This window comes from Fundulus heteroclitus, chromosome 3 (genome assembly GCF_011125445.2).
Source record: "Fundulus heteroclitus isolate FHET01 chromosome 3, MU-UCD_Fhet_4.1, whole genome shotgun sequence".
Taxonomy (NCBI): domain Eukaryota; kingdom Metazoa; phylum Chordata; class Actinopteri; order Cyprinodontiformes; family Fundulidae; genus Fundulus; species Fundulus heteroclitus.
The window spans coordinates 14,578,954-14,591,865 of NC_046363.1; the positions used below are offsets into that span (position 1 = coordinate 14,578,954).

General features: G+C 42.8%; 2 protein-coding genes across 6 annotated transcripts in view; one reads left to right on the forward strand and one right to left on the reverse strand.

Annotated features, from left to right (window-relative positions):
- triob (trio Rho guanine nucleotide exchange factor b) overlaps positions 1 to 6,623 on the reverse strand; it is a 137,955-nt gene extending 131,332 nt beyond the window's left edge. For 2 of the 5 annotated variants that reach the window (XM_036130620.1, XM_036130619.1), the window contains exon 1: positions 6,306 to 6,619. In XM_036130620.1, the coding sequence (XP_035986513.1) occupies positions 6,306 to 6,375 (70 nt within the window). In that variant the 5' untranslated portion in view covers positions 6,376 to 6,619. Of the gene's footprint in view, positions 1 to 6,305 lie in introns of all 5 variants that reach the window. The other 3 variants (XM_036130625.1, XM_036130627.1, XR_004929018.1) reach the window with 2 other exon arrangements.
- A 997-nt stretch (positions 6,624 to 7,620) lies between these two features.
- Positions 7,621 to 12,912, forward strand: part of dnah5 (dynein, axonemal, heavy chain 5) — a 121,392-nt gene continuing 116,100 nt past the window's right edge. Inside the window, exon 1 of the mRNA XM_021317547.2 lies at positions 7,621 to 7,852. Coding sequence (XP_021173222.2) covers positions 7,763 to 7,852 — 90 coding nt within the window. The 5' untranslated portion in view covers positions 7,621 to 7,762. The remainder of the gene's footprint in view (positions 7,853 to 12,912) is intronic.

The window sequence follows — 12,912 nt, forward strand, 5'->3', positions numbered from 1 at the left end:
GCTTTTCCAAACGAACATGTATGTTTTTGAGCCCCAACGCAAATTGAATTTAGCAGGAGCGAGGGCAGAACTGGCTGCTTGCATTATAAAGGTTACTGTCCCCTGGTATAAGTGAAGTGAGTAGGGATTCACGTTGTGTTGCCCTTAGTGTGAGACTTGTAGAAACAAACAAGCTACCGTAGGATTGGGAATTGGTGTGATGCAATAAGAAAGCGTGGCAGCTCACACAGGGACTTGCCGGGGACGCCAATGTAGGAAACACGGTAGCCACGCTTGTCAAGCTCCTACAGCAGGAGTTGTACGCTACGGTCCCGTCTATCCACTTTGCAAATATCCGCTCCCTAGTGAACAGAACTCAAAAAATCTCTGCTGCTCACAACAGACTCGACAAGTGTTTACCCACATGCTAATGGTTGCGCGGGTTCTTGATCTGATCAAGAGTAATTTACGGCGTCTCTCAGATGCTAATGGCCATTTGCACACGCTTTAGCAACTCTGTGGTGTCTGCTTGTATTTTAATGCGTATTGCATAGTTTTTCTCACATTGTCCTTTAAATCGGCTGCTGTCTTTCCTCTAACTTATATGTTGCATTTTTATCCAAGTATGCTGTATTTTCAATAATTGCAAGATATTTTCTTTCCGATAAGTTTATTCTGTTTTGCTTTAAAAATTAACTTTAAATTTGTTTGTTATTCATATTACTAATCTGTAGCTCTGTCTGTGGGTGTGCCACTGTCACGCCCAAATTTCCCCATCGTGGGACAATGAAGGTAATTCTATTCTATTCTAAATGAACGGCCTTCTGCACATCTGCTGCCCCCTGTTTAATCCAAACCTGGTTTGTAGACCACATGCTGGATTGCGCAATCGTGTTGCTGGGGCTTGAAGCTGTTTTGAATTATTACCTTTTCAGGGTGTGAAAAAAAATACTTTGGCTAACTGAGTAGTATTTTAAAGTGCTGTATCTGGTTGAGTTGAGTTAAACTGAGATGAACGCAATCAACAACTCTGAGCCCGAGTAATCAGCACAGTAATCAGCACACTGCTGAGTATAGCAGACAACAGATTATCTGTACGGCCGCAACGTTCATTTTTCTCTTTTTCTACATATTGGGGAAAGAATTATACGTGTGTTCATAATGCTGTTGATATATTCATACCTAATGTCTGTATGCCGTGAGCGCTGAAACATAAGTCAAATACTTTGATTGTGCACATAATTTTGACCAGATAAAGCGGCCGCTGATAAGGAATATACCATCAACGATACTGGCAACATCACAACACGCCAATTATGCAACTAATTCAGAACATGTTAGACAACCAAAATAATGACATTTATTCTTTACAGAAAGTATATGACAGAAAGTCATATATGCCATCAGACCATTTCTATGGGAAAAAAATGCTTTTTAGATTTTAGGTTAAATTAAAGTGCCTTACAGGCTACTATATCTTGGCCTTGAAAATGCCTAAACTACATCTTATGTACAAACAACATCTATACACATGTAAACATTTTCTGAGTGTGCCTTTTAAAAGCCTAATAAAGGTGTTTTATATAAATTAACATATATTTATCCCAAGTCTTACAAACTGAGAAAATGGATTTGGCATCCATTTCCACTAATCAGGGAAACCTGTCTTAAGGATTTCACTTTTTCCATTAAAATATTTGAAATCCCCACAAAGATTCTTGTGTTGCAAAATTGCTTTACAAGGACGAAACATGCATTCTGCACAAAGACGTCTAAAAGCAAGACTTTCCATTAGTGATGATCTCCATCTTAAAGCCAAAAACTCACCACAATTGCATGAGGACACTCACTCCTTTTCACACAAAACATTCTAAGCAATGACACATCTGTCCTATACTATGCAGATATTCCTTCATTGTTCTCTTCTTTACCATCCATCCATCCATCTATTCATTCATGGATGGATGTTCTTTTTACTACAAGTATACTTTAAAGTACAGTTTTGAAAAAAAATTGTTAAAGGGCCTACCTGACGCTGGAAAACCTACCAACCTTCATCTTCCACAGTTTTCCAAAGAAGCTAAGTAATTTTAACAACAATTTTTCTGACACAATGGGAGCCATTGAAGACAGGCCTTAATGGGATGGAATCTGCCCTTCCATATATGGAGTGTTGACATATAACTTAATAGTCACGTTTCCATCAACATTTTCTAATGCACATTTGAAGTATTGCATTAGAAAAGTTTCATGGAAATGGCAAAATTTGAATTGACTTACTAAATCTCGCAAAAAAAAATTTTTTTACGCTCGCTTGAGGTGGTTTTTGACTTTTTCGAACAACAGTAAATGTGCTAAAGAAGAGAGAAAAACATTTGTCGAATTAGTTCTGACGTAGCGAACGTTTACCTCAACATTCCACCGTCACTACATGCTAGTGCTGGAAGTCAGTGACTCGATGCAATAGGCTGGTTTCTTGAAAAAAAACAAACAAAAAAAAACACCTTTTTAAACTGAATTTGAGAGTATCGTTTGATAACTAGGATCGAATTAGAATGTATATAACTGATTTTGTATCTATCCGTATGACTATATTACTTTTTTGTTTTGTTTTTGTAAGTACCCTGAGATAACATTTGTTGCGGGTTGCCGTCATATAGATAAACTGAATTGAACTGAATTGATTTCAGTTTCCAGCCTACTGCCTCTTGGAGAAGATTGATTCTGACTTCCCCCTCTTCAACGGACACATTGTTTTCTAACGCTTCAATTCATGGGCTAAAAGTTGAATTATGGCTGTTGAATTACGGTGTTCATCATGGCTGTTTTCTTCTTTTGTTAGTCAATGTGTTTTGCACTACCGCCAAAGTTTGGTCCTCTACATATAACTTCAGCAACTTTCTGCTATTTGATTGGCTGCCTTGCTTTCAGTTTCTGACACATTCCTGCAAGCAGGCTACACGGTGGTGCCGTAGTTAGCAATGTTGTCTTGCTGTAAAAAGGTCTTTCTGCGTGTAGTTTGAATGTTCTCTAAAAGTACTCCGCTTTTCTCCCTCAGTGCAAAAACCTGCATGTTAATTTAATTGGTCTCTCTCTTAATTGACACGTGCAAGTTTGTTTGCACTGCATTTCTCTGTCTACCCCAGTAATGGACCAGGAAAATGTTTAGGCTGTACCTTACCTCTCACCACCCAATGACTGCTGGAGGTAGACCCCGACCACCCCTGCAATCCTAAATGGATAAGAGGGTAAACCCTTGTAGTCCAGGACTTTTAGGCTAAACTCTGTTGAAGAGATCATTCCAGAAACGTGCCTTTTAAGGGAGACCTCCGGTTGCCAACAACCTGGCTTTGACACAAGCGATCTGGTAGCTAATGTTTACATTGCCCGTTTCACGGTAACCACTCGGTCGTTCGGGAATACTCGGCCCAATTTGAAAGCTGGGACGTTAAGTCATGGCATGAGCAACCTGGGAGAGTGACTCAGCAGCTGAGCTGTTATCCACAGCAACAGAGCGGGCTCGTGATCAAACACCATCTGCTCCCTGAAAAAAAAAAAAAAAACGTCCAAGTAGCAAGAAGCATCATCTCCCGCACAGAGCCGATGACGATACCGTCCATCCAGGTGAGGCAAATTACGGTCTAATCGTCCAAACTACTATCTGTAAAGAGCCGAATCCCACAATCAGATTTGCTTGTTCGAGTATTGAAGAGCTCACGTGTTAATCAGGCTGCTTTGACAGCCAGTCAATCACTCTTCTTGTTTGGTTGAAGAATTTTTTTTTTTTTATCTTTCCTGAAAAACCGGGCAGCTAAAGTGTAAACAGAGCCCCAGAAATAAAACTGCTTGGGAATCAACTGTGTACAAAGATTTCAACCTGCAAATAGCTGGTGTCCGTCGGGGGGGAGGGAGCATGTTGAAAAGGTTACAAGACCTGCGCCACATACGACGTGCGTGTTGGAACAAATAAACAGGCGTATCATGTTTAGACAGGCTGCGTTTTTGAAAACAAATAGAGATGGCTAACAGAGTGAAGAGAGGCAGATGATGTGGAGGCTCTGAGCTTTTTCCAGGGTTAAAAACGGCAAATAAAAACACACGCTGAACGTAATGAACGCTTTACACACATTCAACAATGCGTTCACTGTGAGAGTCATAAGCACAATGGAAATCACTTAAAGCTGTCTTCTTTTCTTTCTTTTTTTTTTTTGAGGGGGTCTTTTTTCCACTCAAATGAATAGACAATCTGAAAAAATAAAATAAAAAGGATGGCTGAGAGTTTCCAGGACCCCCGGTTCTAAACCGTGTGAGACAAACACAACTTCCAGCAGTGTTCTCGTGCTGTTCTGCCAGCAACCGCTGTTCCCACACTTTCACTTCATAATGGTCTCTTCTAAAAAAAAAAAAAAAAAAAAAAAAAAAAATTCCTCAGGGCACAACCTATTTCTGTCTGCTCAATGAATACTGTATGAACTGCGTTCGCCGCTACACAAACAACCAAGCAGACCCAACTTCACTCGCAAACCAACTTTCCAGCAGGGTATAACACAGCTATGGGAAAATACACACTGGCAGGCACCCAGTCAGCCATAAGGAGGCATTTCAATACAATCCATGTCTACAACATTCCTGACGGACTGATTGTGAGTGGCATTTTTGGGGGGGGGGTGGTGGTTTACAGACTGTTTATAGTGCATGTAAACGTATATCTGAGTGTGCAAGTCCGAAATCAATGGCAACTAAGGATTTACAATAACATCTAGGTGGAAACAAGGCAAAGTTGCTTGTCCTCGGCCTGAGGGGATGGCGACCGGCAGACCCCGAGGCACCACGTGTCACCGAGAGAAGCAGCTGAAGGAGCAAAGAGACAGCTGGGTTGTTTTGGTGCGTGCTGATCCGGACACTAACTTTGAGTTTGGCTCGACACCGGGCCATCCGAAGACCCCCCATGAACTCTTGCATGCCGCAGCGACATACTTCAATGTATTTTACTGAAACGCTCTCCTTGTTCTCTTCAAAATGGCTCAAGCTCAGGCGGATTGGATGGCGAGCCGTCCGCTAACGTACATTCTCGGGTTTTGCCACAGATTCCCGTCACGATTAAGGCCCCGGACTTTGTTCGGACCGATCCGACGCGTCAGTATGCTTTGGTCTCAGCCATTGGGTTTTAGCTCTGGCCGTGTGGTTGGGATGGTCGTCCTGCTGGAAGCTGAACCTCTCCACCTACTGAAGAGACCCATCCCCACAGAACGAGCGTGCCACCGCCATGGACCTGGCACAGCAGACGATGGATCGACCGCTGCTCTGTGAGATGCTCAAAGCTTGGGAAGCTGTTCTTACAGCCTGAACTTGCTCTAGACTCCCCCCGACAACGTTATCCCCAACCTGCCTGCCGTGGTCTTTATTGGTCCTCACTCCTCTGACAAATCCCTGAGACCTTTCAACCAATCGCTGTGTACGCTTAGCTCAAACCCGCACACAGGTGGACTCTGTTTGACAGGAAGGCGTTTCCTGAAGCTAAACGGGGTTTATTTATAAATTACAGTCAGCTGAGCCATGCATGTCGTGCTTTGGCAAGGCCCGGTTTACAGGACCAAGAGTCTCCCCCGCCCCCTGCTAGGATCTGCTTGAGGTGATGATGATGATGCTGTTTAGACTGCAGGGTGATAAAGTACGCGGCCTGTCCCCATTTGTTTTGATGATGCCATCACATCAGAGAGGCCCGGACGCGTGCACACCTCACGGCCCCTCATCCCCCTCGCACCATATTTAATGGAGATGGAATGAAAACGATTGTCCCACACGCCTTTTTCTATACGCCTGTATGCTGAAAGCTGATTTTTTTTTTTTTTTTTTTGGTCAGCCTGCACGGGGTTCGTGATGGACGTTACGTCAATAAAAAAAAAAAAAAAAAAAGAAAAAAAAAACAATCACCATTGTGGAGCTGCAACCATCCACGCCTCGGAAACGGATGGAGCCCGATCCAAGATGGGCACGCGGCGCCGTTAATTAGCAGCGGGGGATTCAGAGGGCGACGCTGGGTGCCGTTGTCGTGAAACGCTGCAATATGACAGGTCAGCGGTCCGCTGGAATCGTGTAAATAACTCCAGCGAGCATCGCCTCCGGCACGCGAGACGCGCGGCGTGCCCGCACGTCGCGCGCTTATGCATTTATTTATTTATTTATTTATTTTGTGGTGACAATACGTAAACGATAACCGGCAGGGAATAAAACACAGACAGCGTCGCTCGGCCTCTGTGAGAGGCAGACTCGCCCCTTTTCTCTCTCCCCCACCACCACCACCACCAGCACCACCTCTAACTTACCCGATTTGAAAAACGCCGCTATGTCTGCCGCGTCCTTCGCAGCCTCATCTAGCCCCTCTCCTGCGCTCATGGCTGCGGTGGCTCGGCTGGGAACGGCTCGAGATGTCCTCAGCTTGTCGTTTCACTGGCGCGAGTCGCGACTGGTCGACCGATGCGAATCCTGGCGACTTTCATTGAAGCCGAATCCGGTCACATAACATCCGCTCCCCTCAATGAGCGACAAACCTTCTCCTCCATTTTGGCCGAGAGGTGGGGAAAAATCCTGGCGACCGATCGGCGGCGCTCCCGAGTTGGGACGTGAGGCAGAGGAGGAGGAGGCGGCGGCGGTGATGGAGGAAGGGGAGGGGGGGATAATGAGAGAAGGCGGAGGTAAAAGAGGAGGAGAACAGATGAAGGAGGGCTATTCCGATTCAAGGGGTGGGTGACGGTGGGATATCCTGGGATTCCGTTTAAGGGGGGTGGGGGGGTTTGGTGCAATGTGCGCCACCCAATTTATTTATTTATTTTTATTTTTTGTGATGTGCGCCACACGCTGCGGTGCTGATGCGGGCTACGTGGGTGTCAGGAGCCCGTGTGTGAAATGCTTAAACACAGGCGTTCAGAGAGATGTCGCAACCCTCTTTCTTTTCTTTTTTCTTTTTTTTTCCGGGTACCTTCTCGCAAACGATTTGCTTAAATTCCAGGGGATCGTTATCGTGCGCCCTGGCGTCGGACCAGCAGCCTACTGCCCCACGCTGCGAGCCGTTCCGAGCAAAAGCGGCAGAGGATGCTGGCGAAATGGAAGGATGAGTTCATCCTCTTCATCTCTTACTGAGGAAGATGATGCTAAAGTATGAGGTCATTTGCCCCACAAACCTAACCCAGTTCTCCCCGTGAACTAAAGCGCCGTCCACCTGGTGGAGACGGTGCGTTAGTGACATCTAGCGGTCGGTGTGGGAAATGCACCACGAGGTTCAGCAACTGCAAGCCCCAACCTAAAGGGATAATTATTGCCAGGTTTTTTCGAAGTGAGGCTTTAGGAAATAATTATCAACCAGTTGTCCCTCCACTTGTAGCAGACATGTCCTCATACTGTGTAGGTGAAAGCACTAGCTCCCCCTGAACCCCGCCCCGGTGGCGCAAGTTGCCATTCTCTCCATCCTTTTAATAGTTTTTTTGTGTGCAATGTTCAATGCATTTAATGTTCCAACGATTGTCAATTTTGAAACCCAAATTGGTGATAAAAAAAAGAAAAGAAAAGGGGGGGGGGGCACAACAACAACAAAAAACGTCACAGCCAGCACTTTTTTACTGCCTTGTTGCCTTGGAAACTAACAACACAAGTTCTTGGAGGGTGAGGGCTTCTGCCAAATCTCTGCACACTGAACTAAAGTAACTGAGGGAGAATGGACACGAGTGGGCCGAATGAGTGAAATCTGTTCGTCTGTGAGGAAGTTTGGTGAAGAAAACTTGAAACCATGTCGTTCAGTTCTCGGAATGCCAAAATCAGCTACAGAAGCAGGGCCAGCCTGTCGTCTGTGTCTGTGGAGACGCACAAAGAGATGCAGGTTTGGACTAAAAATATATCTTAATACAAATTAGTGATTATCAATGGGCTACTCCTTTATTTTCTTTTTTTTTCTTTTTTTACCCTAAGATCTGTCAGAAAATTCACTAGAACAGTCTCTGCCAATTAGCTTAAAACTTTTGTCTCCTTTCTGTTTATATGTGAAATAATTTTAATGTGTTCATGAAATAGTACCAATGTGGGACATTTTTTAAATAAGCTTTAAATTTTGTCATTTGTAAGTCCTAATTAAAGTAACCATGCTTGTTTGAGTATTCTAAAGTAAAGCCATCTTCTGCCCTCGACATTAACCAGAACTGAAAACAGACCTTAACTTTTTTTTGCTGTGTAGAGCTCAGCTATTCTAGTCTAGTATTTATATAATTTTCTAACTGTTAAAAGTCATAATGTCGGATTTCTTGTATTTGCTAATACACATGTACCAAATTTGCATTTGTTTGTTTGCTTTTCAATTAATTTTCAAAATTGGTGAGAAAATTAAACCCCCAGCATAAAAAGTAATTCATCTGCATCTTTATATGTTCATAATCTTACTTCAGTCACTCCCTCAATACCTGATAACGTAGGTGCCTGCCTCTGTTTGCGCTAGCATTTTAGAAAATAACCATTTGTTTCTAAGAGCATTCGTTTATTTATATACTCATAGCAGTCTGAATTTCTGTCTGGAATTGTAGGTAATTTCATCTCATGCAGTGGATTCCTAGCAGCTACTTAAAAATACATAGAAATGTTTTTTTTTAAAACAGAGTGCTCACTTTATTTTTCTTTTCTTCTATTAAACATGAAGTAGCTGACAAAGTTATACACATCTGAACAATTATATTTCAGCCACCTAAATTCATAGTTCGGCATAGTTTATTTATATATATATATATATATATATATATATATATATATATATATATATATATATATATAAACCGTGTAAAGGTTTTTGACAGGTAAAGAAAATTCTGAACACAGAGAATGTTTTAAAAAATACAAATAATGGTTGTACATTTTCATCAATTTACAAAATGCAAAGTGAGTGAACACAAGAAGAATTTAAATCACATCAGTATTTTATGTTACTTTCCCTTCAAGGCGCCATCAACTCTGATATCAGTTCTGATTCTTAGGGTTGTTGTCAAGTTTCTGATCAGCCATTTATACCAAACAGTTGCTATTGCTTTTCAAATGTCTTTAGGTTGAAACAAAGTAAATAACTGAAACAAAAACAGCTATAGAGGAGGCTTATAACTGGTTGATGAATAGCCAAACTCTGCCACCAAGGTGAGGTTATGGAAGACAGTTTCAGGTCACCAGTCAAACACTATGGCAACTGAGCACAGCAACAAGATACAAAGAAGTCCTGTTACACATATTTCAAAGCAGACTGGTGTTATAGGATAAAAAAATGAAAAAAAAGAGTCGATCCTCTGCATGGGTTATTTGTTCTTCTCCAAGAGACTTTTTCAGTTTTCAGAGTTATAGGTAAACTCAGCCTTAGAAGCAGTGCTTCTGCATAGTGGATCAACAAATCTACCTGTGACAATCAGAACTGGTTGCTCCCATGCAAAAGAGGACCATCAGCCTGACAGCTGATCGTGAGTACTCAGAAGACCACCTATTGGTCCCAGGGGGCTGATTCTTGCTCAGAGTAATAGCATTATAAGAGGGGGACAATTGTACCCAGAGACCGCCGCCCCTGTTTAAAGACGCGTGACTTCTGGTCACAAAAATGGCTTCCCTTACTCCCTTTTCAAACCAGCGTTCCTCTTTATCCAGCATTGTCATGCAGGTGAGTATAAACCGGCAAATCTTTGCCTGATGATGTTGCTCCCCTGTGCCGGGCCATCCATTTGGCACGTGGCTGCTTTGTTTACCCGATGTACAACTGGTCACAGTCCTCCTGGCACTTAACAGTGTACACAACGTTGTTCTGTTTGCGGCAAAAGACTGCATCTTTGGGGTGACCCAATCTTTGGCCTAATGTGTTTCGGGCTTTGAAAGCCACTGGGACGTCATGTTTAGAAAAAAAGAAATGTCTCAGCTTCTCTGAAAGCTCCTGCTACATAGGGGACGACTGCTGGTCTGGGTTTTGGAGTCCTCCTTTTCAACCCGATGGCTGGCTGGAGTCCCGTTGGGGCTTCTTGCAGGGCCTGTCTTGTGTGTGAGCTCTCTTTCTCCCTGGTTCCTGGGTTTGTGCGGACGTCGCCTGCTCTGTGATACAGAGTCCTGATGGCTCCTAACGTGTGCTTCAGTGGGTCAAACCGCAAGTACTGTGTCTGTGTGGGTGGGTTCGCGATACATGCGCTGCAAAAACGGAACTAAAAATAAGTTAAATGTTCTTAAAATTAGTGTATTTGTCCTTGATTTGAGCAGGTAAATAAGATGATTTGCCAATGGAATAAGATTTTTGCGCTTAAAATAGGAACAATTCATCTCTATCATCTTATTTCAAGTGCAGGATGTCTAATTATCTTATTTTAGGGGGTCAAAATACTTATTCCATTGGCAGATAATCTTATTTACCTGCTCAAATCAAGGATAAATACACTAACTTTAAGGACATTTTACTTATTTTTAGATCTGTTTTTGCAGTCTGTCAGTTTCCAACTGCCCTCCATCTGAGACTGAGACATCATAGTCCAGGAGAGCCAACCTTCATATTTTACTGTCTCTCGTGTAATCTTTAAATATGTTTCCACAGAGCTGATGCGATCAGTGAAATGTTGGACTTCCTGAGATTTAATTTTAAACCCAGGTGTCAACACACCTTAACCAATGGCTTGGTGGTGTCCCTGAAAAGGATGCCTAAGATCCCTTTTCTACCTCCTCCATGTGCAGGTTTGCAGCAATAGGAGAACCTGGTAATCCCATACCTCCCCCATGTTTCTGCTTGTAATATGGTGCCCCATATGTGAAGTAGGTGTCCTCTACGTGGTGTTTTGAGCTGCCAACAAAAAGGCCAAGTATACCTGCCAGATATTTGGAAACATTGTAAGTGACAGAGTTAATAATGCTAACAATGGGTCCTACTTGTACACCTTGTTTGTGAATTTTGGGTAAACTATATAGACGAGGGGTGGACACACCTGGGCACAGTCTGTCGTACAGAATACGGTCAATATCCTTGTCCTGCTCCTCATTTTTCAGACACTCTATCTTCATCTTCTCGTAACCACTTCCTGGATCTCTTTTCAGCCGTTCTTATGTGGTTAAGTCACTGAGGAATGTCATAGTTTTCTCATTATAGTCTTCCTGGTTCAACACCACTGTGCACCTTCCTTTGTCTGCTGGAAGGGTGATGATGTTCTTGTCCTTGCTGAGGGGGGGTGAGCGCATCCCCCTCCCTCTCTGCTGTTGGTGGGAGTTTGGCATTGCTGAGGCAGGCTGAAACCTTGTTCCTAAATTGTTCTGCTTCAAACTCTGGGATTTTGTTGTTGCGTATGGGAGATTATGTGGCTGTGATCATCTCTACCAGAGGAATTCATCATCAACATCATCAACAGCAAAGTCCAGTCTCCTGGCAAGTACATCTGTCTCCGGCTGGGTGAGTTTTTTTTTTTTTTTTTTTTTTTTTTTGTCTGACGTTCTCTTCTTTGGCCTCTAAAGTTTTCATTGGTGCAGTCGGTCGGTCTCACTCGTTTATTCAGCAGCTGGGTCTGTGCCTTCTGGGGGGATCTTGCTTGGCTGGTGCTCGCTGACATGGGATTTAAGTTGTGGGGTCCTGGGAAAGGTGCCCCTCTGTCTGCATTGGTGAGGCTGAGGGTGAATCTCTTTGTGATGAGAATCCCTGTTGCCACAGGAGCAGTGTAGAAATGGCAGGGTCACTGCAGTACAATGTGTTGGCCGTACCGTGAGCATCTGTCCACAAGGTGGCGGCACATTCACTGGATAGTTTCCTTAAGGTTTGCTTGATTGCAAACTGCTGAACAAAGATGAAGACCGTGAAAGTTTACATTCAGTATTAGTGTATTATACCAGATAGGCTTTATTTAGTTCAGCTGTTGAGAAATATTAATTCACAGACATTAAAGCTAAATTTTCCAGGCAGTTTTTTTCTCCCTTTTTCACTTTCAATTTGAGTGCTTCAGTTTGGATATGTAGTTCTACACCTTCCCCACTTAATATCCATTTGTTTGTTTATGTGAATATCTACACTATTGTACACAGTACACAAAACCCACCTGATTCCTACAATGTAATCTGCTTCATTTGTTATATCAGAAAAATGTTACAATAGCTGTTTGTGCACTAGTGAGAACATTAGCAAAGCTTTTTCTGTGCTATCTATTCTGACTAAACATGGAGGATTTTAGGTGTCACTGTAATTGGAGTGGTTTTATTTCAGATAGTGCAGGCGTTGAAAAATAGTTAAATTCTCTCAAGTAGTGAAATACACATCAGAAATAAACAATATGTCAAAAGAGAATCTATGAACTCTGAAAAGTAAGTTCAAAAACGCACTAGTTCTAGATCTATTTTAAGATGTTTTCCGTGTAAATGTTCACTATAAACACCCAGACATGTCTTTATCTTATTCAGTGTATTCTCTTTTAGGGAGCCTGCCTCCTCATCTATAATTCATAATCCCTCTCTTGTTTCATGGCAGCTTTACAAGCAGACAGCCCAACACAGAAATATCAGTCATGGCATTGTGAAAAATTGATGCCCGAACCAAATTTTTAATGCTCTGCTTCGCAGTCTCTTCTCCAATGCACAACTGCTAGTAAAATCCACGGAGACATCTCGTTTAATTTTTGAAAACGTTCTCATTATTGGCTGGGAGGTCTGTGTGTGGATGTGTAATTGTGTGCACCGTGGTTATCCTCGTATGACCCTATAGCTCCTATCGGGGGCCCAGATGAACTGGGCTGATGGACTTATTCCGCTGGGGGAATACTCCTCTGTGACCACTTGCCGCATAATTGGTGAACTGCTTATGCTGCAGCCATCTCTGTCTGCCAAAAATGTTAAAACTGTTGCTGCTGTCTCTTTAAGAACGCATTTTTAATTGTGACCATAGAAAATCCTAAAAAAAAAAAAAAAAACGGC